This window comes from Mustela lutreola, chromosome 3 (genome assembly GCF_030435805.1).
Source record: "Mustela lutreola isolate mMusLut2 chromosome 3, mMusLut2.pri, whole genome shotgun sequence".
Lineage (NCBI taxonomy): Eukaryota > Metazoa > Chordata > Mammalia > Carnivora > Mustelidae > Mustela > Mustela lutreola.
Window position 1 is genome coordinate 183153506 of NC_081292.1, and position 27964 is coordinate 183181469.

The window sequence follows — 27964 nt, forward strand, 5'->3', positions numbered from 1 at the left end:
TGCATGCCACATTCCGTTTATATAAAATTCCGGAAAACCAGTGTCTAATGGTAGAAAGTAGGTAAGGGTTTGCCTTGGGAGTGGGAGGGCGAGATTGGGAAGGAGAGCTTACAAAGGACATGAAGAAGGTCTGGGGCTGATGGATGTGCTCCTGAGTGTGAATATGGTGATGGTTTCATGGGTGGATATTAAAGTCAAAACCCATCCAGTTGTGCAATGTGTGTGAAGTGTGTTCAACGTCCATAGGACCTCAAGAAAGCTGTAAAAAAGGAAACCTTGCCAAAGCAGACCTTCAAAGCCGACTCCAGACAGGACACTGCTGCTTGAGGTGAGCAGTGGCTGGCGAGGTGGGCTGCCCAGACACGTCAGGGCCCAGGCGTCTTCTTCTCGGTCCAGGATGTTCTGAGCATGGAAGGCCTTCAGGGAGGCGGATGGCTGGCGCCCTCGCGGACAGGAGAAGCACGGACAGCTGTGGGCTTTGTCAAGCCGCCCCGCTCGTGGGTGGGGGGTGCAGGGCTCCAGCAGGCCTCCTCACTCCCGCCTCCTGCCGGCCAGCCGGCTGCTTCCGCTCTCAGGTGCGCACAAGGGCTGTCTGTCTTAGGTCATCACCTTCTAGAAGGCAGGACTGGTCAGACAAGAGGAATGGAAAGGGTGGAGGGGAGGGAGGTGACCGGAGTGGGGTGGGTGGCCCGTCCTGGGTGAGCCGGTCAGCTGGATTGAGCTTCTCCCTTCTCAGAGCAGGGAGGGCAGCGGCGTTCTCTCTTCTTGTAATCCACAGAGCAGGCATGGCAAACCAGGCCTCCGCAGAGCCTGGAGCAGAGGAAGGAAGAGTGGGGGGCTCCTGGGTGTGTGCGTGCAAGCGGAGCATGGGGTTTGCTCCTAGCTCCCAGCAGAGCAGCCCTGGGTCTGTCCAAGGAGGCCTGCCCTTTCCTAAAAGGTGTCTCAATGCTCCACCCCCTCCAGAGTCCTTTAAATCCAAACGACAGGGTCTCCTGCTCGCCCCCTCCCATGGTTAGCCCTGCCACCCTGTTCCCAGAAGAAGGTGAGGGGAGTAGCTTCCTCTGTTCAGATCTCCTCCCAGACCAGAAGCCTGTTCATCTGTCTCTTCTCGGAAGGATTGCACAGTCCCATCTTCCAGACACTGTTGCTTATCTGACCTCTTCCCACTGTTCTGGTTCATGTCCACGCTAACTGTTGTGTAAAGTGAGTGGCCAACATTAAGTGGTTCTCATAAACCCCCAGTTCCTGGGTCCCTCCCTTCTGAGCAGGGGCAGAGTACTGTGGGCTGGTGGAAATAGCACTTGTCCCGGAGCAAGACTTCTGTGCCCTCTCAGTTACCTGCACGGGTATCGCCGAGACAGCCGGCCAAAGATCTTGCTGCAGTCCACACAGCATCCGGGGGCCATGGAAGACAGCTGCTGGGCTTTCTGCCACAGGTCATCCTTCTCTCTGACGGGCGGGTTGGGGAGGGGGGGACACACAAAGCGATGGGAAGATGGAGAGACCAAGACGGGGAGAAAGAGAAATATGGAGACCAAGAAGAGATAGAGAGGGAGAGAGAGTCATCCAGAGACACATACAAAGGGAAAAAGAGAGAGAGAGACAGCAAAGCAGAAAGAGACATAGAAAATGAGAGGGAGACACAAAGGGACAGAAAGAGAGACGGTCAGAGAGAAAGGAGGTCAGGGAGATGGAGAGGGAGATAAAGAGAGGTAGATGGTGAGATAAATGTAGAGAGAGAGGGAAAGACCAAGAGAACAAGATGCAGAGACAGTCAGGGACACACACAGAGAGGGAGAGACAAATACAGAGAAAGACGGAGCGACAGAAAGAGACAGTGATAGAGAAAGACAGAAATGAAGAGACCATGAAAGACACACACACACAAGAGATGAGGGAGTCTGTAGTCTTTGGGAAGACAGATGGTGACACCCGGGTCCCCCTAGCCCCACATAGCCTTCATAGCCCACTTCCTCCAAGGAGACCCCAGCAGTTTCTTATAATGCTCCTAGCTTTCATTTGGCACTTGATACAAATCCTTCTGGTTACGTATGCTACACTCCGGCAAAACTATCCTCACTGTTTTTTTTTTTTTTTTTAAAGATTTAATTTATTTATTTGACTGAGATTACAGGTAGGCAGAGAAGCAGGCAGAGAGAGAGGAGGAAGCAGGCTCCCCGCTGAGCAGAGAGCCTGATGAGGGACTCGATCCCAGAACCCTGGGATCATGACCTGAGCCAAAGGCAGAGGCTTTAACCCACTGAGCCACACAGGCACCCCCTGTTTTTTTTTTAAAGGATGTTTAGGGGGCACCTGTGTTCATCAGTAGGTTAAGCTCCCACTCTTGGCTCAGGTCACGGTCTCAGGGTTTTGCAAGATTGAGCCCCGCCCCCAGCTCTGAGCAAGGTGTGGAGCCTGCTTCAGATTCTTTTTCTCTTTCCCTCTGCCCCTCCCCCTCTGTTTTCCTCTTCAGAAAAAAAATATTTTTTATTTTAATCAAAATGATTCATAAAATTCAATAGTACAGAAGAACTTATACCAGAAGGAAACAGACACCCTCCCTACTCCTTCTGATCTCAGTGACAAACCACTTCTTATACTTTTAGCTTTTTCTCCTTGATGTTACTTTCACACTTAAGTAATGTGCTCATATCCTCTCTCTTTGACACATCAAGAGAGAACACCTTACCTTGATGTCAGGGGGTTAGCTTAGTTAGTACCATCCCCACTGACTCCATCTCCTTCCTCTCCAGAATATCCCATTTCTGGGTCCTCTCTCACGATTGTAGTTTTCCAGAATATGCTCACACATTTATTTCTCACTCATCCTATGAAGCACAGATAGCATCCGGACTGCCATTCTGTAATATGATGATGCTAGCATCCCTTCCTCTTCGGGGGGCCTCCTCTTCTCCTCTCCTACTCATCTTTTCCTTCAACATCCAATATGGTAGCCACTAGGCCCATGTGGCTACTTTAATCTATATTTAATTTGACTAAAATGAACCACAAGTAGAACTTCAGTTCTTCAGTCCCACAAAACCCATGTGGAGTACTCAGTTGCTACACATGAGTGGTAGCTACCATATTCGACACGGCAGATAGCAAACATTTCCATCCTCACAGAAATTCTGTTGGATTCTATTCTATATGTAATATTGTTTAAGTGCTAATGGACATTTGTTCTGTAATTGCAGTTGTTTTCTGTGCTTGGTCTTTAGGTTAATTCCAACATTTAAAAAAAATCGATAAATAGTATTTACTGTATTAGACAACATATAAATATATTGCTTCAAGGACAGCTAAGATGTGTTCTACACATTTCCTTTCTTGGAAGTTTTCTGTTTTTCCAGGACTTTGCAATTGCCTTCCTTTGCTCCTTGCATGACATACCTTTCACATAGCCAAATTATTCCCTCCCCCCAACAAATTGTTCATCATATCAGTTATTCTGTTGATTCTCTTTCTCCCCAGAGACTTTCCTCCTGGGTCCTCAATACTTCTGCTGAAGTCTGTACTGACTGTTCCCTGGGCTTGCTGTCCTCTTGTCATCTTGGGGATTCCCTTTTCTTCTCTCCTGGGCTACCACGACTGTTCCCTAAATCCCACATCTTCTCCTTTCTTGGCTTACTTCCTTGTTTTTCTGAAGTACATCCTTAATTAACTTCCCAGGAAAGGCTGTGTGGGAGGTGCATTTTCTGTGACCTGTCTTTCTGAAAAATGTCTTTCCTGCATCACCTTCCCTACTGGCTTCATAGTTTGGCCGGACCTAGAATTCCAGGGCAAAAGCTATCTTTCCTCAGAACTTGAAAGTATGACTACATTGATGATTATTATTTTTTAAGTAGACTTCACATGTAGTGTGGAACCTAATGCAGGGCTTGACCTCGACCCTGAGATCAAGACCTGAGCCAAGATGAAGAGCTGCTTGACCTACCGAGCTACCCAGGCGCCATTGACCCCTAACATGTTTTTCTGTGTCCTACTTCTTTTATAAGTGATGTGTCTGAGTATATTGCCCTCATCTTTATTTCACTGAGATTTCACACACTGTATCTCAACATGCATTTCCCTTCCTTTCAATTGTTGTGCTGATTACTCAGTGACATCTTCTACATCTGGAGACCTGTGACCCCAAGAGCTGGGAAAGTCTCTCAGCTTTTTATCTGATAATATCCTTGATTTTATTTTGTCTTTCTTTGGAATTATTGTCAGTTGGAGAAGACAGTGAAACTCCTGGATTGATTCTTTATGTTTGCAATTGTTTCTCTCATGTATTCCATCTCTTCATGCCCTGTAAGCTATGCCCTGAGGGACTGCCTCCTTTTTCTTTTCCAGTCCTTATGAATTTAAAAAAAAAATGAGAGATATTTTTAATTTCCAAGAACATTTCTCACCTTTGGATGGTCACTTTCCACAGCACTGTGTTTCATGGGAGATGAATTTTTTTGGTTTGCTTATCTTTGTCTCCCCCCTTTATGTTCTAGATTCTTTTCAAACATCTGGGGATCTGGTTACCATTTCATGTTCAAGCTGCTGGAGCCTCAAGTAGTGGACAGGGCGGTTGGTTGGTTTATGGCTTCCCTTTAGAAAGGACTGGGCAGGGAGCTACTTGCCCCATGGACTATCGAATGTCAGAACACACTGCCCTTTCATTTGGCGGCATCAAACTTTTTTTAAAAGAAGGGCATTTTAATTATTTGCCTGAGAGATAGAACCCTCAGTGTTGACATTCTGCAGTCAGGGAGGCAGGCAGAAAGCAGGGTACACTGCTCTTTCTAATGACTTTATCAGTTATTTTTTCCTGATTTCTGTCACCCATGTCATTTCTGCCATCTACGTCCCTGGTGTTTCTGGGCCCTGAAGTTCTAACTTGGGATAAATCCAGTATCTACTTTTTCATCCATTTTCCAGTTTCTGGAAAGTAGCTGAAGTCTCTTCTCTGTTGTTGGCTCCTCTACCTTTCTGTTACAAGTTTTCTTGCTTTCTTTCTTTCTCTCTCTCTCTTTCTTTCTTTCTGATCATTCAAGTGAGATCTCAGGATGGAAAATATGTGATGCATTGTGTCATCTTCACCATCATCACCATGGTGTCATCATCACCATCTTGATGCAGAAGTCAGTGTCTAGGGCTTTCCACTGCCTCTTTTGGCTTAGGGCCAGATTTTCCATAACGCTTCTGCAAGGGACATTATACTGTGTAGCCTGGGATCTTGGGATGAGTTTCTTTAACATGAGGAAAAGCATTTTTCCCTCCTGATGCACTGGCGTATTTCCTTGGAATGCCTAGTGACGTTTAGTTAACTTTCTGTGTTTCCATTTTATATTCTGCTGCCAAGATGCTCAGAGTTAAATTTCAACCCTAACACTAATCCTAATATCTTGGGAGTATATATTTTTTTCTCTTTGATTTCATCTATTTTTCTTTAACAATCATATATATTATATATAATAATTATATATATGTGTATATATGTGTGTGTGCATATGTATGTGTGTGTGCATGTGTGTGTGTGTGTATATATGTCTTTTATTGTTGGCTACCTCAAATTGTTTTGTGAGCTATAAAGCTAACATTGTATGTCCCCCTTTCTCTAAGTTGACAGCTCCTTGAAGATCACTCCTTAAATTCTTGGTTTGTTCTTTCCAGGTTGACCTCTGCCTTCTCTCATCTTTAGTATCACTTGGATTTTGTGCCAGAGGATTTAGCCCTAGATGATCCCTCCATGACCTTCCGATTCTAATGGAAGCTGAGTCCAGTGGTACCCTGCTTCCTGAACTGGGTCAAAGTATAACATTAGCTCCCCACTGGCCTGAAAGGCAGAAACCAGGCTTTCCACAACTCCTCCATCCCCCAGTGTGTTAGTGGTTTGGAATTGATCCTGGTGAGCCCAGCCTCTGGAACCTAGGACAGATGACCCAGGATGGCCCACAGGCCTGGTGTATGGAAGCCCAGCAGGCAGTCAGGCACAGGATATATGCTTTGCTCTTAGTTAACCTCCCCTTTCTCTCAATTCCTTCTCTATCCCTGGGCTCCTTTCCTTTCCTCTAACTTTGTAGGTGTGTGTATGTGCGGGTGCATTGGAGTGGTGGTGTCCCTTAGAGCCAGAGGACTCTCTGTAATTTATATGCTGTGTGTCCTTGGTGGCCAAGTCTGCCTCTCTGACCTTTAGTTTTCTCATCTATAAAATGAGGAGAACAGCTGGGGTGGCCAAAAGATGAGTTAGCATACAGAGAAGGTTCAGAATTTTCATTCCCCAGTCTCCACATCCCAGGCCATCCCCCCTTCCACACCCCAGCCCCACCGTGTCCGCCCTTACTGAATCAGCTCCAGCACCCTCCTCTTCATGGCGCGGACCAGGTCCTGCTGCCCTCCGAGCTCCTCCTCATACATGGCATTCCTCCTCTCAGCCTCCTGCTGCTTCTGTTCAAGCTCTGTCTGCAGCTGGTCCCTCTCCTCCTGACACCTGGGCACAGAAGGAGGACTCAGTTCTCTGCGTTTGTGCCTGAGGTAGGCCAGGCCTCTGCCTGCTGGGGAGCTCTTGGGGGAAGCTGGTGGTGCCTCCCACAGCTGAGGTGTGCACACACACTGTACATGCCTCACACATGTACACATGTCAACCACACACACGCTCATGTATATACACACACTACACATGTACTCCCGCCTCTCACAATCCCCCTGTGCCACACTGCACATACACACACACACCACATACCACATACACTGTGTACAATCCCAACATGAACACTATGCCACACAACACACACCACACAAGTCACAATACACCACACATACTACACACATCACACACAACATATAACACACATATCACATACTACATGCTGGTAGCACACTCACACACATGGGGCAACACATCATAGATACACACAACACACTCACAACACAACACATCTATACCACATAATACACACATACCACATGCGTGTGACAGAACACACGCATACCGTGGGCCACACACACACCATACACACTGCACATATACACATTTACACCACACCACACACACACTCACATAGACACACATTCTCCACATCCCCACACCCTCCTGTGCCACACATGCTCACACACACACAACACACCATACCACACACACCAAATGGACACTGTTGGTGTCTGGGGCCCCAGGCTGGTTGGGCTGTGCCTAGCTGAGAACAATCATTGGGTTGGGGGGGGATTAGTGGTAGAGGACTTGGGGTGATTTTTAGCTATTAAAATATTTTGAAAAATTATGGTACATTGTCTTTTCAATTAAAAAAAGCAATATGAAACATATGGCTTTCATAAATTTTTGTTTCAGTTTGAGCTGGCATTGCCTCAGCTCTGTTCTGGCTTCTTCCTTTTGTCTTTGGTGGCTTCCTAGAAGATTTCTTCCAAGAAATGTGCTGGACTGGAAGTAAGAAGGTCCCAGCCCTTCCCTCCATCGCTCAGATAGGAGGGTGTTGCAAAGGCGGGTCCACACATCCTGTGACCTCAGATGTGTGTGTGTGTGTGTCTGTCTGTGCGTGGTGCCACCCTGGGCTTCAATGTGTTTGAAGCTTTGCTAGAGGCTTCACAATGAACTGAATTATGATTTTTTACAACACTGCTGAGTAGCAGGCCTCAGAAAGAGCCGGGTGGGCTGTGAGATCAAATCGATTACAGATACCCATGGAAATTCCAGCAGACCCGGCAGAAGGCTGTTCTTGTGCTCAGGGCCGTGTTTGGACTTTTAATGAACATTCTGGTCTCCAGTATCCTTACTTAGTACTGGCGTTTCGTTTTGTCGAGCTAGTTTACTTGCACGCGTTACAGTGTGTCTTTGAGGTGGGAGGGAACATTTATTAAGCACCTCCTGTGTGCCAGGGGCTGTTAGAAGGGGCATAGGAGCAGTGCCTATGGCTCTTGGTGGAGCTTAGAGTGTGTCTGGGGCAGTGGTCAAAGCAAGTGACAGGCCAGTGACACGGTGAAGCTAAGGGTATGACCGGCATATAGGAGAGGCGGGGACAGACTTGAGAGGGTGCTTGGGAAAGGCTCCCAAGATGAGGTGACCTTTGAGCAGTTCCAAAAGATGAGAATTCAGCCATGTAGAGCCAGTGAAAGGCACATGCAAAGGTCCGCAAGTTGGCAAGAGCTTGTCTTCTTTGAGGAACTGAAAGAAGACAAGGGAAGCTGGAATTTCATGAATGGTAGGAGGTGGGGGTGGGCAAGAGATGAGGTGGGAAGGAGACAGGGCCTGATCTCTGCTTCGCTGGCCCGAGAGGAGGGGGCTTCGACCTCAGTGCAATGGAAATCCACTGAAGTATTTCAAGTGGGGGTTGACAGACACTCCTGGTGCAGGAGGGGACACGGAGGAATTCAAGTCTATTGAACACCTACTACATGCTAGACCCTGAGCTCAGTGTTTTATAGCCTGGCTTCATTTAATTTTCACAAACGTATGGACAGGTAAGACTGTTATCATTTTACAGGAAAGAAAATAGAGCTTCAGAGAGGAAATCACACTGCTGAGGGCCACAAGGTTTGGTAAGTGGAGGGAGCAGAAATCTGGAGGCAGACCTGTCAGGCCATCAACTCTTTCTGCCTCCCCACACTTTTATCCAGGCAGGGCCCTGGTCACCAGTGGTTTATAGCACCAGAGTGGAGTGGGCAGTGGCTGGGAGCAAGGGATGGGTTATAAGCCCCTGGTGTGCCCCAGAGAAGCTCACTGGGGAGCGAGAGGAGGAGAAGTGTGATGTTTGCCTAATTCCCTATCTGAGGACCTCTTCCACTCACACCTGATCTTTTGCTTTGAGGTATTACCCGGGGACAGAGGAAACCCACCTGGTTGGCAGGATGGTCTCAGAGAGCATCAGAGCTGTAGGAGGAACTCGAGCACCATCTCCTTTTGCAAATCAGGGACTGGAGGCCAAACAGGGAAGGCCAGTTTCCTTCCCGGGAAAGTGGTTAGCCGGGAAGCGGTTATCGCATGCACCATAGCTCAGTTCCAAGTGTATTTTCTTGGCCCCTGGTTGGTCTGCTGGGGTCTGGTGCTTGGCTGGTCGGCTGTGTCTCCCCTGTGTGTCTAGCCTGGGGCTCTGCACCCAGGGGCCGCACCCCTGCCCACCTTTAGTCTATTCTCCACACCACAGACAGATCAATCCTGAAGCCCTGGCGACTCCCCACTTCCCGCTCAAGACTCTCCTCCAGCCTTCCAGAGCACATGAGAGTGTCCCTCTGCTCCAGCCCCACAGGGACTTTGCATCCTCGGGCCCCCTTCAGGAGCACTCCTGTCTCTATCCCTATTCCTGGACTGATGTTTTCCCACAGCCCCCATGATTAGCTGACATCCCATTTCCATTTGTTGAATTATCATCTGTCTCCCCGGCCCCAAACCCCGCCTATTCTGCTCACTGCTGTCACCCCGCTCACGGCCTCAGTAGAGGGACAACACTATTGCTGGCTGACTCAGTGGGCCCCACGGCACTTCTGTCTGGCGGTGGTGAGACAGCCCATCCCAGCTTGGTGCCCACAGCCCCCGGAGTGTGACATTCCTCCCAAGCTCCCTGGACCCCAGGCGGCAGGGGAGCACATCCTCCGTCCTCCTAGTGGCAGGAGCTTCTGTTCCTGCTGCCCGAGTTCTTACGACTTTCCAGCAGATCCCCAGCCCATGCCTCTCCCCTGAGCTCTACACCCTCCGTGCTGCCCAGCGGCTCCACTTGCCCGTCCGACTGGCGTCTCAAATTTACATGCTCTCGTCCCAGCTCCTGACTTTCCCCCTACAAGCCCGCCCTGCTAGGGCAAACTGTCAGCGGGGACTCTGGACTCCGAGCTCGTCAGGCCGGAAAACAAGAATCATTCCTGATGCCTGTCTTTCTCTCTCCCACCAGGAAGCCAGGCCTCACTGTGGCTCCAGAATCCTGCAGCTTCTCTGCACCTCCATTGCCAAAGAACATCCGGGGGTTTCACCGTGCTCCCCTTCTTCATCAGCGCTCTTGCTTCCTTACAGCTTAGCCCCATGGAGCAGCAGCCTCCAGCCCCTGAGAGCACAGATCAGTCTGGAATAGGCAGGTCTATGGGGACAGATGAATGCTTGCCTAGAGCTGGCAGGTTGGGAGAAAATGGCAGTGACTGCTCATGGTACGGGATTTCTCTTTGCGGTGATGAAAATGTCCTAAACCATGGTGATCGAGGCACAATTTTATGAATACACAAAACCCCACTGAACTGTTTAAAAAAAAAAAAAAAGCAAACATACTTAACATTAAAGCCAAAAGTCAATTCTTGTCCCTTCTCTACTCAGGACTCTCAGCGGTTCCTGTCTCACTCTGAGTGCAAGCGAAGGTCCTCTGGATGACCTGTGAGGGTCTCCTGTTACCTGACTGACTTGCCCCTCCCTCCTCTCCCTCCTTCACTCCACTGGGCCTCTGTGATGTTCTGATGACCTGCTACGGCCATTCCTACCCCAGGGCTCTTGCTCTTGCTGTTCCACTGCCTGGAACGTTCTTCTACCACATATGCACATGGCTTATTCCTCACTTCCTTCAGGTCTTCGATCAAGCATCACTTTTTCACGGAGGCCCTCCCTGGCCATGCTGCCATATTTAACCTATACCCCTTGACACTCCCACCTCCTTTCTCTGCTTGACTTTCTTCCTTCTTAGGACTTGTCGCATCTGACACGATGCAATTAACTTGCTTATCGTGTTTACCATTGGCTTTCCCCGACTAGAAGGGACGTTCCCCAGGAACAGGGATTTGGTCTGTGTTGTCTGCAAGAGGATTTCTGATATGCTACAACAGGGCTGGCACCGAGTAGGCAATCTGAGTGTCTGTGGGATAATGGCTAGGATAACAGGTGGCAGGATAGTGGGCTATGAGACAGGGGCTCCCCCAGCTGAGGGAGCAGCCTGGGCCTGGTGGTCTCTTTGGGATCTCCCAGCGGCTCCCTCCAGCCCATCGTGATTCCCAGAGAAGGCTCCTGGGTGGGCAAGGCCCCTGGGTTCGCCTAGGGCCTGGGTCACAGGAATCTTTCCTGACCAAACTGCCAAGCTCAGCCAAGCATCCGGCGGGAGAAGCCCAGGGAGGGGTGCCTTTTGGGGTTGGTTTTTGGGCCCGCAGCCTCTCTCAGCCTTTTAAGCAGAGAGTCTGTCAAGCGGCCTGTGATTCAGTCTGAAGCACAACTACCCAGGCTCCAATGGGGTTTGGGCTGGCACCTCCCAAGGTGGGTGTCGGCCACACGTGAGAGACAGAGCCGGGTGGGCACACGGAGGCACACAGAGACCACAGGAGACAGACACAGAGACTGAGTCAGACCCAGGAAGACCTTTGCATGGCGGAAATATTTTTAAAATTCTGAAAGAGAAACTCAGACATGGAGAGAGTGTGCTCTGGGCTCTTGAGGTTAATAGCATGACGGAAAGTGGGAGAAGCTGGATGGTGAGAGGGGGCCGAGCGGGAGAGGCGGGGGGACTGAAATAAACACAGGCACTCAAAACAGGGCCTGAGGGTCCGTGTGTAAGCCGTCCGGTGCTGCAGTCGGCTGTTGGGGTGCGGACCTCAGCTCCTCTACTAAGTGGTGACATTGGGTGAATTGTGCAGCACCTTTGAGACTCAGTTGCCCTATCTATAAAATGGGGATTCTTAGAGAACCTACTTCATAGGTTAGGAGGGAACGCCTAGAACGGTGCCAGGGACCTAGTAAGTGCTCCGTAGGTGATAGTTATGATGACGATTGTGACTCACGAGGGTGAAGGAGAGGCTGGAACAGGGAGCAGGAAAATGAGAGGAGGGTATGGAGGGAAGATGGAGAGCAGGGAAGGAGACTGGCTTGAAAAGAGCGGAGTGGCAGCAGAGGGGCAGAGGGGAGCGTGGGAGGGGAGGGAGGGGCAGGAGGCATTCACCTCTCCTGCAGGCTCTCGGGGAGGCCAGCGAGGGAGGGGCCGGCAGGGCTGGGGGCCAGTGGGAGCTCCCCAAGGAGCCCCAGGAGTTATGCCCCGCAAACCTCGCCCTCCTGAGCCTGTGCCCCGCGCGAGAGCCACTCAGAAGGCGCTTCCCAAAGTGACCACGAGGGGGCGAGCAGGAGCCAGGGAGAGCCGCCGGTCCTGCGGACCTCCGGGCCAGGCCTGTTTGCGCCCACAGTTGCCAAGGTTACCTGCTGAACTGCTCCTGCAGTGTCTTCAGCTCCCCTTCCTGCTCCTTCAGCAGCTGCTCCTGGTGCCGGGCCTGCTCCTTGGTCTTCCGGAGCTCACGTCTCAGGCTCTTGGGGGTGGGAAGTAAAGGAAGGGGAAGGGAGGCTGAGGGAGGAGGGCGGAGATGCCAGCTCCGGGTCTGACCTCACGACATCTCCGGAGACCCCAGGCCGGACGAGACAGCCCTTGGGTGGAGGGCGGGACTGGGCGCAGCACCCGGAGCTGAGACGCCAGGCTCTGCCCCTGGGTGAGCCTGGGGCCATTTCTTCCTTGGCTGAGGGATGAGAGTTACAGAAGTCAAGGGGCATGAAGACCCCGCCCGGCTAGAGAGGAGGCCGAAGGAAAGCTTGAACTCAGTCTTGGTGATCTCCGGGAGAAGCAAGTACAACGAGGGCCGCTAGGCGGCTGTCCCGGCGGAGAGCTGCTGGGGAGGGGTCTCAGACTCAAGTGCCCGCAAGGGGCCAGGCACGTAGGACTGATGAATGAAGTGGCCCTGGCGAGAGCTCACAGCAAGAAGACCCCCTCGAAGAATAATCATCCTGTGCGGACCAGTCAGAATTGATCCGCACAGGATGCCCCTCCCATCACCACTGATGACTCCCACCTGGGGGGCTGGGTTGGGGGAGGAGAAAAGGCAGGTACAGCGCTCAGCAGCTCTCACCTTGACCACATCCTGCAAGGCCACTTCTGCCGGCTCCTTCCTCCTGGTCACACTGGTCACTCCCCTTTCCTCTTGCTGTCTCTCTGGGGTGGAGTTTTCCTTTGTTCCCAGGTCCGGTAGGACCCCAGGCATCCCCCCAATGCTAGATGCCTTCCACTTCTGCCAGCTCCCTGACATTGTGTCCTCTATTGTCCCTGTGGGGCTGGAGGCCAGCAGCCTGTGGACATCACCCCACTCTGTTTCCCCTTTGTGGGTCCCCTCTGCACCGGGCAGAACCCCTCTTCCCTCAGCCTCTGTCCCTATCACCTCCTTCGGAGCTCTGTTGGTCCCTTCCCCCTGTCCCTGGCTACTGGAGGTTGAATTCTCCAGGCAGACCCCAGTTCTTGGGGCTCCCTTCTCCTGGGCTGGCTGAAGCTCCTTCCCCTCCGGTTCCCGCATGCTCCGTGGGGGCCCGAGGCTCTTGGGATCTTCTCTCTCCTTTTCCACGAAGGGAAGAAGATGCTTGGGTTGCCAGGCCCCGGGAAGTCCAGCTAACCCATCTTCCCTGGGCGCAGCTTGCAGACCAGCTTGGCTAGTGTGTGGCTCTTCTGGCTGGGCTCCTGTGGGGTCTCCATATGTGGCTGGGATCTGCAGAGAAGCCCCCAAATCACCCCCAGTTACCAGCACCCCAGGTGGATCCGGGGGCTGAGTTCCTCTCTGGTCAGGGAGCAGTGATGCCTCTCAGTGTTCTTTCCTTTCCTCCCCACCCTGACCTGCGAGTTCTTCCCACCCTCTCCTCTCCTCCTTCCTGCCCCCTGAACTTCTCTGTGTTTCAGTTTTCTTGCCTGTGAAATGGGAGTAATAACACCTGCCCCATAGGGGCAGGTGTTAGAGACCCACAGCGGCCGAGAGTCCCCTCTCTCAAGCAGCCTTCTGTGTGCTCCCGTGTTCTTCTGCGCATGTCTGCATCACCTCACTTAACGGGCTGTGTTATGAGAGGTTCCCCCTTCTGGCCAAAGGCTGAGTCCTCCTGGTACCTGTTCCTGGTGCCTGGAAGCTAAGGGGTGGCAGAGTAAGACTGGGGAATGACAATAGCCACAAGCCACCACTTCCTGAACATGTGGCCTGGGGCCTTGCTCTGGGCTACACATGGTCTGTCTCAACTGTCTCAACGCTCCCGCAGAATCACCTTCAAGGCAAGGCAAGTACTTTGCCAAAGACCTTGGTTATTAGCGGCAGAGCTAGGATTTGAACCCAGAAACCTGGCTCTTCAGTTGCTCCCTTGGCAAACTGAACTGAGAAGTTTGCCCATTGTTCGACGGAGGCCTTCCTACTTACTTCTAGTTATCTAGCAGAGCGCTTCCCCTGACCCTGGGTCCCCTGCCTCCCACGGATGGTGCCAACGGTCTCCTTCTCTCTCCTTGATATCTGTCTGTCTGTCTGCTTGGTTACTGCTCATCCTGGGAGGCCCAACAGAGATGTAGAGCAGGCGATTTGGAATGAAGTTGGGCAGAGGCACCTGCTTTGGGGAATCTTTGGTCTTTTTGGGTCTTCTTCCCTGGGTCCGTCTGGGACTGGAGTGACAGGACCTGTGGAGAAAGGGCGGGGCGGGGGTGGCCGGGGGCCTCTCTCTGGTAGCAGTTGAACCACCCGGGCACCGCAGCACCCCTCCCGCCCTCATGGCCAACTCCGGCTCAGCTCGGCTCTCTCTATCCCTGCCCTACCCACCACTCATCCTCACGTCCCCCTGGGGTTCATCCTTCTGACCGCCCCCCCCCCCCCGGCATCCAGCGGCTCCTTAAGAGTGTGTACTGTGCGCAGCCTCACGGGACATGAGGGGCTTACCCCAGGAAAACAGAAGGCTGGGGAGGGGGGCATCAGGGGCTCAGACAGCAAGAAGGGAAGGCTAGCAGGCCGAGTTTGGAGCTTGCTTGGGGTGGGTGGTGGTCAACTGGCAGTAAGGCCCTAGAAAGAGGAGGCCTCCCTCCCCACCACTCACTCTGAGAACATGGGCCAGGCTTCATCCAGGTTCGGCCACTGCAGGTCCAGGTCGAAGGCCACCCCATTGAGAGCATAGAGAGAGTCCAGGAGGTCTTCCCGGAGCTCGGGGCACACCAGGGGGCTCCGGGGGCCATACCAGTCCCTGTGGTAATGGCGACCAGCGCCTTTGGCCTTTGGCTTTGGTACTATTGCTGCCCCCTGGACCCCCGAGAATCTGCTGTCCACCACATGGCATGATTCCCACGGTTGGGTTGAGGCCCTCGGGGAGCAGGTGGCTTGAGTATCATGGTGCTCCTGGGACTCTTGTGTTCCAACCACCCCCTCCATTTGCCCTTTCTTCATTACTTTTCCTTCATGGCTCTCGTTTTAGTTGTCCTTGACATTAACACATCCATCCGGGTGCGGCAGTGGGCGGGGGAGGGGCACGTTTCACGGGGAGGACAGTGGGCTTAGTGGGAGTCAGGAGGAGCATGTGCCGCGAACCCTACCTGGTGACCTCTGGGTTCAGGAGGCAGAGCTGCAGGGACTCGGCCAGCTGTCCCTGGGCCAGGCAGAAGCGGATGAAGGCACGGCCTTTTGCCAGAGGTGTCTTTGACTGCAGAGTGCATAGCAGGTGAATAGTGGTGGGGGGCGGGGTGGACAGCCCTCTGCTAGGAGAAGGAAGGGAACTCAGCCAGCACAGAGGCCAGCCGGGAGCTTGTACTGTCTTGGGAGCAGAGACGTGGTTGCAGGGATACTGAGGGTGGGGCTAACGAGACCTGAGGACCAGGTGAGCAGTCTGTGGTCAGCAGAGCAGAGATGGGTGGGAAGGGGGCCTCTGGAGGTCATCCCTGGCCCTGGATACCTTGTCCTGGGCGAGGATGAAGCGGGCCGGCTCCGTGCTACCCCGCTGTCGCCACAGGGTGGCGCAGAGGAAGTCCCAGTAATCCTTCCGAGGCCTCAGGAAGCTCTTCTGCTCTTTCTGGTCAAACTGGTAGTGGGATGAGGGACAGGAAAGCATAGAAATGTTTCCCTCCCGCCCCGCACCCACCTTGTATCCCAGCACACAGAGAGAGGACAGGGCTACTGTGGGCAGACCTGGCTTGGCCCTTACTGGCCGTGTGACCTCAAGCAAGGTGCTGGACCTCTCTGAGCCTTTGGTATTCTAGTCATGCACTCCAGTAACACTTGTGGAGCACTTATTTTGTGCCGGGCTTCGTTCTGTGCCCTGGGAATTCAGCAGTGGACAAGCTGCTCGCATGGGCTTACACTTGGTAGTAGAGACAGACAATGAACAAATCGAATAAGTAAAACATATGTTATGGCAGTACTGACTACTAAGGAGAAAAATAAAGGAGGGAAGGGGACCTGAAAGTATGTGGTGTGCGCACACATGTATGTATGTGTGGTGTGTGATGTCTGTGAGTGTGTCATGTGTATGTGTGGAGTGTATGCCTGAGTGTCTGTGATTTAGGGTATGTGTGCGTATGTTAAAAATTTGGATTTGAGGGGTCCCTGGGTCGCTCAGTCGGTTAAGCATCTGCCTTCCGCTGAGGTCATGATCACGGGGTCCTGGGATGGAGCCCCACGTGAGGCTCCCTGATCAGTTCTCCCCTCTCCCTCTGCTGCCTCTTCCTCTGCCACCGCTCCCCTGCTTGTGCTCTTCTCCCCCTTCTCCCAAATCTGAAAAAATTTGGATTAGAGAAACTAGAGAGAACTTCACTAAGGAACTGTGACTCAAGCCCAGATCTGAAGGAAATGAGTTGTGCCATCCACATTTCTGAGGAACGAGCAGTCTAGGCAGAGGGCATCGCAAGTGCAAAGGCCCTGAGGTGGGTGAGTTCCTGGCATGCTTGAGGAAGATCAAGGAGTCCAACGTGACTGGAGTGTAGCAGATGAGGGGTAGACCGGCAGGAGATCGACACATGCACCAGACACACCTCATGCCTACATATATGTACACTCACACCACATGTGCATCACACACAGAGACACACACAGGCTGTGAGTGTGTGTGCATCCGTGGGGGTGGCAGGGTCATCAGGCACCTCAAGGGGCTAGAATGAGAATGTAATAAGGTGGGACAGGAGGAAGGCTTAGCCTGGCCCATGGTAAGTACTAAGTAAAACGGCCAGCAGCAGGAAGGCCAGCCCAAGGATATTTTGCCTCTGAAACTTCAGTCCTCAGAGCTGGGTGACCGCCCTGCCCCACCCGTCCCCACCTGGCCCCAGCTGGGCCCCCACTTACTTCCGAGGCTATGGTGTCAACCCCCAAGAGTGAGGTCAGATGTCAAGAAGGGCTTGCTGACTCTGAGTGGGCTGAAACTAGTCAGTGGCTCTTCCTCAGTATCTGGGAAAACCCTCCTGGCTATCTGGGCCCAAAGAGAGGGGGTGGGAGGGGGGCAGGGAGGGGGTCACCTGCAGGAGCAGCTCCAGGCAGCCACAGAGTGTGTGCAGCTCAGCACTGGCATCTGTCACTGGCCGCTGCGGGCCCCGGTAGCCCTGGAGGATGGCCGAGACAGCAGCTGGAGGGGGTGGGGGCGGGAGGATGGTGGACATCAGGCTCCGGGTCGTGGGGGCTCTGACAGAGGGGCTCCCAAGACCCCTCCCTTCTCCCCCAACTCAAGCCCAGAAAATTTCTCCAGATGCACTCACCTTTCAGGTTTCTGGTGAGGACGGCCCCCTCCTCCGCCATGAGGATTTCAGAATGATGGGATTCCTCGTGGTTCTGGGAGATCAACCCGGAAAGGAGCCCCTTCCTGGATGGCTCCTTACCCAGGGGAGGAATCACAGCCTGGACCAGAAATGGGATATATCTAGGGACACACAGTGAGTTCACAGGTAGGAGAAACACTCCAGCTCTTCCTTGTAGGCTGGCGTGGGAACGTGATCGTGTGGCCCCCATGAATGGGGGTAGTTCCTGGGTATCAGGCGCCATGCTCCATGCCTGACATCGTTGTCTTACTCAGTCCCCATAATAATCTAGGAGGTCTGTAACTCCATTCGATACAAGATGAAAGGGGGGCTCAGACAGACAGAGAAGTCTTTGATCCGATATCACAAAGCTCTAAGCTGAGAAGCTAGAGTTGAGTTCGAACTCTGGACTGTGCGCCCTCACACGGGGCGACTTGGCATGAGCAGCCCCGTTCATGCTCCTGTGTGAGGACACTGGGCTGAGGGAGAGTCACTCCTGTTCCCCACAGGGAGCTTGTTGGAGCAGTCATCTGCCTTGAGACACACATTCATCCTTTCCGGGCCCCCAGCTGAGTGGAAAATGTGTGTTCTTTGAGGAAAGGGAGTTAGAAGTAAAATGAGACCCTAGAGCTGGGGCTGTGCCAGAATATAACCCACAGGGTATGTGTGGGAGCAGGGCAGCTGGTTTTAATCCCGTGGTCCTCTCCCAGGGGAACTGCAGCCTGTTGTTCCCTCAGTGGGTCCTGGGGCTCAGAGAGGAACCCTGGGGCTGCTGGGGTCCGGTGGCTTATCCTGATGTAACCTGGAGGAAAGGCCGGGCATGGGAAACCCACATGCCCTGCCTCCCAGGCTGAAGTTGCTGGAACCCAGGGGTGGGTGGGAAGGAAGAAGCAGGGGACACAGTGGAGGGGGAGGGAGTGAGAAAAAAAGGTAAATGAGGGAGGCTGCATGAGGATGGTGTTCAGGAGACACTGAGCTGGGAGTTAAGAGACCTGGGTCTCCATCCTGATCCTGCTACTAACTCACTGTGTGACCTTTTGCTTTTGCTTTTCCTGGGCATCAGTTTCCCCACCTGTAGACCCAAGGGCAGACTGAGGGTCTCTGTGTCCCCTTCTGGTCCACTCTACACAATCCATGAGCACTTAGATGGGCCTCCTCAGCTCCCTCTTCTCTGTCTAGGAGCCTCTGCCCCACGCCCCACCCCTGGTATTGCCCCCTTTCTCCAGCCTCCCCCAGACTCCCTCCCAGCTCCTCACCTGGGAAGGCCTGGAGAGCCGGCACTGCAGACTGAGCCTGTCCCTTGTGACTGCAGGTCCTGCACCTCCTTTCCCGGAATGCTGCCCGGGAAGTGACTCAGGCCCAGCCCAGCACTCTGGAGGGGGAAACCCTGCTCAGAGCAGGAGGAGCACAGAACATGGTGGGTGGGGGGAGAGGGGGGAGAGGCAGGGCCCAGGGTGCCAGGGCAGAATGGGTGAACTGGCGGGTGGTACCCTTCAGGCAGACCCCGTGCTAGAGTCACTCCTTGGCCACACACCAGCTCACTCTGAGGGACAGCAGCAATTGCCCCCCTGCAAGTTCCCTTGTTACCTTCCCCTTGTTACCACGGTCACTTGCTCTTGTCTTTCTTCCTTGTCCCCACCAGGCGGCACCAAGAGGCTGGGATTGCCCTTCCTCCGGCTCCTCTGCCAGGCTTCAGTCTCTCGGTGGAAGTCTGGTGCAGGTGGGGACCCTGTCCTCCCCATCGCCCTGTCCTCCTCCCCACCTTAGTCTCTCCGGGTCCCCAGTGCCATACTGCCCGACCCGCCCCCTCTCCCCCAAGAATGGAAGTGAAACCACTGCGAAGGCTTGGATCCAGGACCCGGCCAGCTGGGTGTCCCTGGGGCCGTGGCCCTTCCACCCTGGCTGGGCTCCGCCTCCTTGAGGCTGGGGTCTTTCCACCTCCTGGTCCCCGTTTTTCTAGGCTGGGGTGCCCCGAGGGCGGGTCCTGGGGGCTGAGAACAGAGGAGCAGGTTCCCTCGCAGACTCCGGTTTTCAAGACCTCAGCAACCGCCTGTAAACAGTGGCACACGCAGTGGCCGAGCCCGGCTCTGCCCTCCCGCCGCCCCTTCCTGCGCGTCTCTGCCTCTCTGGGACTTGGTGTCCCCGCGCAGAGGCCTCGTTCCCCAGCCCCCAGCCCCCGTCCCCCGGGTCCCCGCGTCCGCGGTCTCTTCCTCGCTCTCTCTTCTTATCTGCTTCCTGCCTCCCGCGTCGCGCCGTCGGTCTTTTTCTCGCGCTCCCAGACTCTGCGGGTCGCCGCCCCGGGCTGCGAGCCCCCGCCGCCGCCGCCCCCGCCCCTCCCCGCGCCCCTCGGGCTTCCTCCGCCCCCGGCTGCGCCCGGGCGCCCGCGTCCCGGCCCCTCGCCCGGCCCGCACTCCCCGGCTGGCTGGCGGCGCGGGTCCAGGACGCTCCCGGCGCGGCCGCGCGGAGGGCCTCGCCGCTTACCCCCTCCGACGTGCGGGGCGCCCCCCGGCCGCGCGCTGGCCAGGGCCGGGGGGGGGCCGGCTCCCCACACACCCCCCTCCCAGCTCCCCGCCCCGCGCCCGCGTCCCCGCCCCCGGCCCGCCGGGCGCCCGGCCGGATGGGCTGCACCGTGAGCCTGGTGTGCTGCGAGGCGCTGGAGCCCGGGCCCCCCTGCGGCCCCCAGCCCCCGGGGAGCCCCCCGGCCTCGGCGCCGGTCGAGCGCTGGGAGCCCGGGGCTTCCGGGCGCGCCGAAAGCGGGCGGCTGCCGCTTCAGGTAGGACGCCGCGGGGCGGCCGGGGGGAGCGGGTGGCGGTGGCCAGGCAGAGCCCGGCTTACCTGAGACAGGTAGGGAGCCGCGCCGGGCAAGCGCCCGTCAGCCCGAAGCCGGGGCCCATGGCCCCGGGGCGTGGAGGGGGTGGAGGCGCGGGTCGGGCCGCTACCGGGTGAGGAGGCCCGAGCTGAGCCGAGATCCCTCCTGAGTCTCTCGTGTCCTTGGAAGAGACGAATGTAGGATCGTCACTTAAAAGGGCAAATGGTTCAGGTCAGTTTTAGGGCCGGGCTGGGAATGCTGGAGAAAGGCTCTGAAAGAATTTATTTCCCCTGAGCTGGTCCAGAGTTGACCGTGGGTCCCAGGGTAGCTGTGGCGGTTGTCGCCCACCTCTATAGGCAGGAGGGAGGGGCCTTCTGAACCCGGGAAAGCCCTACCAGAGCAAGGACTGACCTAAAGATGATCTGGGGAGCTGGACCCCCCCTCCGACACCAGCCCCCTTTTCTCTGTTTCCGGTAAGTCTGGGCACCTTGCGAATGGGCAGCAGACCCAGAGGGTTAGGGATTGGCCCAGGCTGGGAGGTGGGCGTTTGTTCTGTTTGCCGGGGAACCACTATATGTGGGCACTAGATTTCTCCAAGGAGGAAGTGGAGGACAAGGAGACATTTGGGGTCACTAGGTAGGACTAGGTAACTTTGCTCTAGGCTACCTGCTTAATCCCAACTTACCTGCCGGCCTGGGGCTGGGAAGTTTCCAGCCTCCTCAGATTTGTTTTGCTGCTCTGGGTTTGGATTATGCTGGGGTCTTACATCCTACCACCTGAGGCACACGGAGTTCGGGCAACACAGTGTACCAGTGGGGCAGAGTACTTGTCCCGACCTTGTGGTGGTGGTGCAGGTGTGATTAGGATGGGAGCCTGAATTAGCTTAGTGCCCCAGGGTAGGGTGAGGCCTCTGGGGGTCAGCTGGGTATCCCAGACTATGGCTTCTCAGTCCTCACAAAGGGGGCAGAGAGTCTGGAGAGTGAAAGTGACCTGGCCCAACACCCTCAGGTCAGGCCCTTCGAGAGGTCATCAGGACTTCTCCTCTGACCCAGAGCCTCAAGAACCCGCTCTGTCCTTGGAGGTTTCAGGCAGACGTGAGTTCACAGTCTCCCTACCTCATCTGTTCCTATCTCAGACCTTTCTTCACTTGGCTTTCTCTGTCTCCCTACCTCTGCACTTGTGATGCGGGTGGCTGTGGACTAGGGACCAGGTGGGCCACTAGGCAGGGACAGGGACAGGTAGTCGGGTTTGGCATCTCTCCTGAGGAAGAAGCCAGAGGCAGTGGATGTGGGTGATCAAGGAGAAGGGAGGAGTGGGAAGAGGAGTGAGTGCGTGGGTGTGTGAGAGCCACAGGGACAGGGATGGGGACAAGTGTCTGTCTGCATTCGGATGAGCTGGTTTCTGAGCGGCCTCTTGAGAGGGCCTGGCGCTCGCCCATGACTCACTCCCTCCTTCGTCTGCGGGATGAAACCCCATCCCAGCCTCGGCCTGGCCTGTGGTGCGTGCTACTCTCCTGGCCCTGGCTCCAGTGGGGGACGCTGCCCCTGGCTGCTCTCTCCCCTCACCAGCGCACCCCCTCCCCCTTTATACCGCAGGTCTCAGGAGACCCAGGACAGAACAGCCAGGCAGCCTCTCAGCCTCTCGCTCCCTGGCCTGGCTCGGTTGGAGGAGGAGGCGTTTACCACGTTCTTGTGGCAGATAAACATCTCTTGGGCTCTCAGCTCCCCTCAGGAGTCAGGGCTTAGAAGTTACTCGGCCTCTGGGATCCTAGCCAGGGCACTCCCACTGACATTGTGCCACCGACATGTCACCGTTGCTGCCACTAAGCGTGTTCCCCTGTTCTCCTCCAACAGGACTGCTAAGCTTCTCTTCTCAGGCCATAGGCTCCTATGGCTTCCTCCGCCCACAGCCCGCTCCGCCCACCTGGGGCAGCCCCCTCCCATCCAGGTCACATTGCCCTCTTGCCCCCCCTCCCCAACAGGGCTGCCCCAGCTTAGTCCCTGAAGCAGGCTGTCCTCTGCTCAGAGCACACTGCCTTCTTCTTTCTGGCGGCCTGCTTGATCCTCCCAGGCTCTGTGGCCCACGCTGCTCTCCCCCTCCATCCCCAATTTGTGGCCTGCTCATGCCTGCTCTGGGGAGACCTGCGCACTTTGCCTCCCTGGCCTCAGAGCCCCAGCTCTGGGGTTTTGGGGCTTGGAAGTATAGGCTCTTCACCCCTCAGGTGGCCCCCTCAGGGGCGCATGATCGCCCTATGTCCTGAGCTCTCTTTGGTTCTACACATCAGCCAGCCGACCTTGGGAGAAGGGAAGGTGGGGTTTGGCACCCCTCCTAAGCATTCCCGCCAAGCCTTCTCTGACCTGGGTGCCAAGGGGCCTGGAGGGCATCTCCAGGTGCCAGCCTCGCCTCCTCGCTTTCTGCCGTAGCCCGAGACAAGTGGGTGCTTGTCCGCTGGTGGCAGGAGCCAAGAGGAGGAGACTTTGGGCTTCTTCTGCCTTCTGTCTTGAAAAACCAGCCCCCTGGGGTCATTTGCTGTGGCTTCTCCCCAATTGCCTAGGAGCCCCGTTGAGTTTAGGATTTCCCCAGGAGGTCATGTCCTGCAGCCTCCCTTGTGTTCCTATTGTGGGGTCCTACACCCCTGATGGAAGTTCTTGAACCCCCTCTGCTATGGGTTGAATTACTTCCTGTTTCTCTCTAGTTATCTATGATCATAGACACCCCCCACAAAGGCGAAAAGGATCTTGATTAGTGGTTCTGAACTGTTTGCAGTCATAGATCCCTTTAAGAATCTGACGAAAGCTATGGATGTTCTTGCTAAGGAAATGTGCACGGGTATGTGAACACACACACACACACACACACACACACACACACAAATGTCATATACCTCTTCAAGCCTACCTAGGGCCCCGCTGCATCTCATGCCTGCATTTCACAATGAGGACACTGAACCCAGAGAGAAATGACTTGCCCAAGGCCACAAAACAAGTAAGTGGCAGAGTGAGGACCATGACCCAGGTGTCCTGACCCCCAACAAGTGGAAGTTTTGTTTCCAGAGGCAACCTGGCCTTTTCCAAAGGCTGTCTGCCAAGGCCTGGCCATTTATGTGTTCAACTAGAATTTTTCTGGGGGCAGTTTGAGGGAGTATTTATTACCTTAGCTTTTAACTGAGTTTATTTCATTGTAGGTTAATGTACCTTTAAAAATTTATTTATTTATTTTTAAAGATTTTATTTATTTATTTGACAGGTAGAGACACAGAGAGAGAGGGAGCACAAGCAGGGGGAGTGGGAGAAGGAGAAGGAGAAGTAGGCTTCCCGCTGAGCAGGGAGCCTCATGCGGGGCTCGATCCCAGGACCCTTGGACCATGACCTGAGCTGAAGGCAGCAGCTCAACCAACTGAGACACGGAGGTGCCCCCCAAATTTACTTTTATTGAGATACATTTGACATGTGATACTGTATAAGCCAAAAGTGTACAAGGCATTGATGTAATACATTTATACTTTGCCATGTGATTACTGCTGGAATCTCAGCTGCCACATTTACAAGTCACATCGTTTTTTTGTGGGTTTTTTTTTTTTTTTTTGGTAGTGGGAACAATTAAGTCCTTTAGTCAACATGCATTTTTAAGCACCTGCTCTAAGAAGCCAGGCATTGAGCTAGGAGCTGGGGATGGAGCAGGAAAGCAGACAGTCCCTGTTCTTGCCTTCAGAGATGGTGTCAGTCCGGCGGGACAGACAGAATAGAGCGGAAACAAATAGTTGGCGACTAAATGCGGTACTGGAAACAGTGCCATGGGAGAGAAGTAAGGGTGTCATGGGAGCCAGTGGAGGGGTCAGATCTCCACTGGGAAGGTGGAGAAAGTGGTGTGTAAGTGAGGAGACCAAGTGCAAGCAGAAGGTAGGGAAGAGAAGCATCCCAAAGGGTGGGAACAGCGCAGTTGAAGGTCCCGAGATGAAGAGGTATGAGCCCTTATAGGATTTGACAGAGACTTTCTCTGGCTGCTCCTGGCTCTCCATGAACCCTGCACTCCATGCACTGTGGATATGGATTGGAAACAGTGAGGCGCAAAGCCAGGAGACCTGCCTGGAGTAGGCGGTTGCAGTCATCTGGGTGAGAGGGTGGCGGTTTAGGTTAGGCGGCTGGCCACAGGGAGGGCTTAGGGGAGTGAGGCCAAGCCTGAGTCAGGAGAGAAAGGACAAGGACAGGAGGTGGAGAGGGGCTGGGAATGGGTGGGTGCCAGGCAGAGATGTGTATGAACCTGACCCCTTTATTTTCAGTGCAGCTGCTAAGCCTTCATCAGGCACTTCTCCATTTCAGTTTAGTATTTTATTAATATGAAGTGTTTCATAAATACAGAAAAGCACATGAATTTTCCCAGACCAAACATGCCCATGTGCCCATGACCCAGTGCTCAGCCAGCAATGGGTTGTTACATCTGGAAGCCTTTCCCCATGCCCCCTGCCAGTGACTAATCCCCCTCTGAGGCTTCTTGGCTATCCTGACTTCTAACAACACAGATTTGCCTGTTGTGGAGCTTCTTATAAATGGAGCATGTCCTCTGGGTTATTTCGTGCCTGATTTCTTTCTTCTTCTTCTTCTTCTTCTTTTTTTTAAAGATTTTATTTATTTGACAGAGGAGAGATCACAAGTAGGCAGAGAGGCAGTCAGAGAGAGGAAGAAGCAGGCTCCCTGCTGAGCAGAGAGCCGGATGCAGGGCTCTATCCCAGGACCCTGAGACCATGACCCGAGCTGAAGGCAGAGGCTTAGCCCACTGAGCCACCCAGGCGCCCCTTGTGCCTGATTTCTTTTGCTCAACATTAGGGTTGTGAATTTCATCCTTCGTCTTACACCTGCTTGGAGGTGTTCCTTCTCATTGTCAGACACCATTCCACCAGGTGAAGAGACACAATTTATTTATCAGTTCTGCTACTGACAGGCCTTTGGGGGTGTTTCTGGTTTGGGGCTATTGTAAACAGCTCTGCTGTGAACATTTATTTTTTTAAGATTTTATTTATTTATTTGACAGAGAGAGAGGTCACAAGTAGGCAGAGAGAGAGGGGGAAGCAGGCTTCCTGCTGAGCAGAGAGCCCAGGACCCTGAGATCATGACCCCAGCCGAAGGCAAAGGCTTAACCCACTGAGCCACCCAGGTGCCCCTGCTGTGAACATTTTTGTGCCTGTCTTTTGGTTGTGCTTTCTGGCGGGCTGATTCATTCCTCTGTTTTGATGAGTGTCTCTGGAAGACCCCAGCATCCCAAGAATCAGAGGCATCATTCTACAAAGGGAGCACTTCAGGCATTTTGGGGAAGGGGAGATTCTCCAGCACCCTAATATGTTCCCGTCTCAAGATGAGGCTCAGGTAGGAGGAGAATGGGGAAGAAGCTCTGGAGGCCTGCACTGGAGTAGGGGTGGGTGGAAGTCCGCTGACCACATCTCTGGACTTACCTACTGTCTAGGGGCAGGTCTGGGTCCCTGGTGGGTCAGGAGGGTATGAAGCCGAGGATGGGCCATGCCTCCAACCGTCCCTCCTTCCCAAAGGGCAGGAAGCCAGTCACTGCCTCCCTGTTTGATGTATGAACTTGCCAAGGGCCCCTGGCACCAGGACTGAGTGTGGTGCCAAGGGCAGGCAAGCTACAGCAGCCCCTGGAGGGGCAGCAACCTGTGGGTGGGAAGCAGAGGCTGCTGTCTGCAGAAAAGCCAAGTGGTGGGGAGCAAAGGGAACATAGACAATGTCCAGGGTTCGGTCCCCCTGCTGACTGTCCTAGCTCTGGTCCCTAAGTTGACCCCCTCCCCACTGGACACAACAGCCCTGACATTTTGAGCCAGCCCCTCTCTCTCCCAGCCTGAAAAGTCCTAGGGCCCCCGAGCAGAGGCTGGGTCTCCAAACCCACCCTGGGATAAGGGATGGAGGACTTCGGCCTTACTGTTTCTTCCTGACTTAGGTTGTGAGAGCGGTAGGGTACTTCTGGTGATACCTCGTCACAAAGCTCTCTGTTTCCCCAGGAAATCGGGGAGCCAGGGCTTTTTATTTTTTTATTTTATTTATTTTTAAAAATTCTATTTATTGATTTGTCAGAGAGAAAGAACACAAGCAGAGGGAGAAACAGTTTCCCCACTGAGCAGGGCGCCAGATGCAGGATTCTATCGGGGGCCCTGGGATCATGACCTGAGCTGAGAGCAGACGCCCAACCGACCGAGCCACCCTGGTGTCCCAAGGAGCCAGTGTTTTTATTTATTTTTTATATTTTGTTAAATATTTTATTTTATTTTTAAAAGATTTTATTTATTTATTTGACAGAGAGATTACAAGTAAGCAGAGAGGCAGGCAGAGAGAGAGAGGGGACGCAGGCTCCCTGCTGAGCAGAGATTCCCAATTCGGGGCTCGCTCCCAGGACCCTGAGATCAGGACCCAAGCCGAAGGCAGAGACTTAACCTACTGAGCCTCCCAGGTGCCCCGGAGCCAGTGATTTTAGACCAGAGTCCAGTTCTTGAGAGCTTGGTATCCTAGGTACGTAGCAGAGGGTGGGCTCAATAAGGGTTGCCCAGCGGAAGGACGGCTGCATGTGAGACTGGAACAGACAGAGACCCCAGAGAGGCGAGAGAACCCAGGGGGAGGCTGGGCACAGGGTCTGGCCGTGGGCAGGTGTGGCCTGCTGTGCTGGGTGGGCTGTCCTGCTTGGGAAGCTGAGACCCCTGCTCCACCTTGGGGCTCTCCCTGGGCCTGAGCTCCTCTGGGCACCCCCTGGATGGGCATGGGTGTGGGGAGGGGATGGGACTGAGGATGGGACCACCGGGGTCAAGTTCAGCCATTGTCAGCAGTCCACTGATGGTGGCCTTTTCGAGGCTTGGAGCGAGTGGAAGGGAGTAAGACCCTGTGACCTGCCCAGCCTTCGTCCTCGTGCCCATTGCCTTTCTTCTCTGCCACTCACCTGCCTGCTGCCAAGTCCTGAGGACACACACTAGTCTTCCCCAGTAAGACCTCACCCTCCGTTTAGAGGCCCAGGTTGGGGGGCAGGGGGAAGATGCACTGGAAGGCCTGAATAAGCTGCCCCCTGGTTTAGAGCAGGAGTGGCCTAGTTTGCCTGGGGCAGTCTAGAAAGCCCTCCCAGAGGAGGTGACATGTTGACCTGGGTCCTACAGGGTGAGTAGGACCTCTCTCTCACTGACAGAGAGGGGAGGAAGGCTCAGGGGCATGAAAGTGTGTGGGAGCTCAGGGAGCTGGAGCATAGGGTGGGAAGGGAGAGGCTGCATCAGAAGCTGGAAAAGAGGTAGGTCAGCGAGGGCAGGGCCTTGAATGCCAAGCTAAAGAGTTTGGACTTCAGACTTAATGTGGGTCATAAAAAGCCCCTGGAAGGTTTAGCGGTCTGTGTGTAGGGAGCGGGTGGAGTCTGTGTTTTAAAATATCTCCGGCACAGTGTGGGAGATGGATGAGAGGTGGGTGCGGGATGCCTGGAGCCGGTGATGGGTCTTTCCCCTGTGGCTGAACCAGATGGGGATCTGCGTGTGTGCACCTGTGTGCGTGTGTGTGTGTGTGTGTGTGTGTGTGTATGCGTGCATGCATGTGTGTGTGTAGACGGGTGCCCTTGGAAGCTGGTTCCCCTTCTTTATCCCTGAGTTCACCTCTGCCAACCCCTTCATCCCCTAACTAATAGCCTCGAGAACTCTGGTCTG

The 27964-nt window shown here is 54.3% G+C and overlaps 1 protein-coding gene and 2 long non-coding RNA genes across 8 annotated transcripts in view; 2 read left to right on the top strand and 1 right to left on the bottom strand.

Annotated features, from left to right (window-relative positions):
• RUFY4 (RUN and FYVE domain containing 4) lies at positions 1 to 20620 on the bottom strand. Of its 6 annotated transcripts, none has more exons than XM_059168091.1 (13): positions 20319 to 20620; positions 18740 to 19533; positions 17445 to 17605; positions 17208 to 17314; positions 15656 to 15781; positions 15300 to 15406; positions 14810 to 14953; positions 14330 to 14399; positions 12832 to 13458; positions 12134 to 12240; positions 6320 to 6466; positions 1339 to 1449; positions 1 to 810 (listed from the first exon to the last, which is right to left on the bottom strand). In XM_059168091.1, exons 3-13 carry the CDS (start codon positions 17482 to 17484, stop codon positions 708 to 710), a joined length of 1689 nt encoding a protein of 562 aa, XP_059024074.1. In that variant the 5' UTR covers positions 17485 to 17605; positions 18740 to 19533; positions 20319 to 20620; the 3' UTR covers positions 1 to 707. The 6 variants fall into 6 exon arrangements, with proteins under 6 accessions (XP_059024074.1, XP_059024075.1, XP_059024073.1 ...); XM_059168092.1 differs by lacking the exon at positions 20319 to 20620 and having other exon boundaries at positions 18740 to 18870; positions 19071 to 19786; XM_059168090.1 differs by lacking the exon at positions 20319 to 20620 and having other exon boundaries at positions 17445 to 17583; positions 18740 to 19786.
• LOC131827471 (uncharacterized) lies at positions 1300 to 10277 on the top strand. Its single transcript, XR_009352031.1, has 3 exons — positions 1300 to 1436; positions 8472 to 8526; positions 9870 to 10277. It is a non-coding gene; the product is annotated as an uncharacterized LOC131827471 (long non-coding RNA).
• Positions 20192 to 27964, top strand: part of LOC131827472 (uncharacterized) — a 14126-nt gene continuing 6353 nt past the window's right edge. The window contains exon 1 of the long non-coding RNA XR_009352032.1: positions 20192 to 20256. This is a non-coding gene — a long non-coding RNA (uncharacterized LOC131827472). The remainder of the gene's footprint in view (positions 20257 to 27964) is intronic.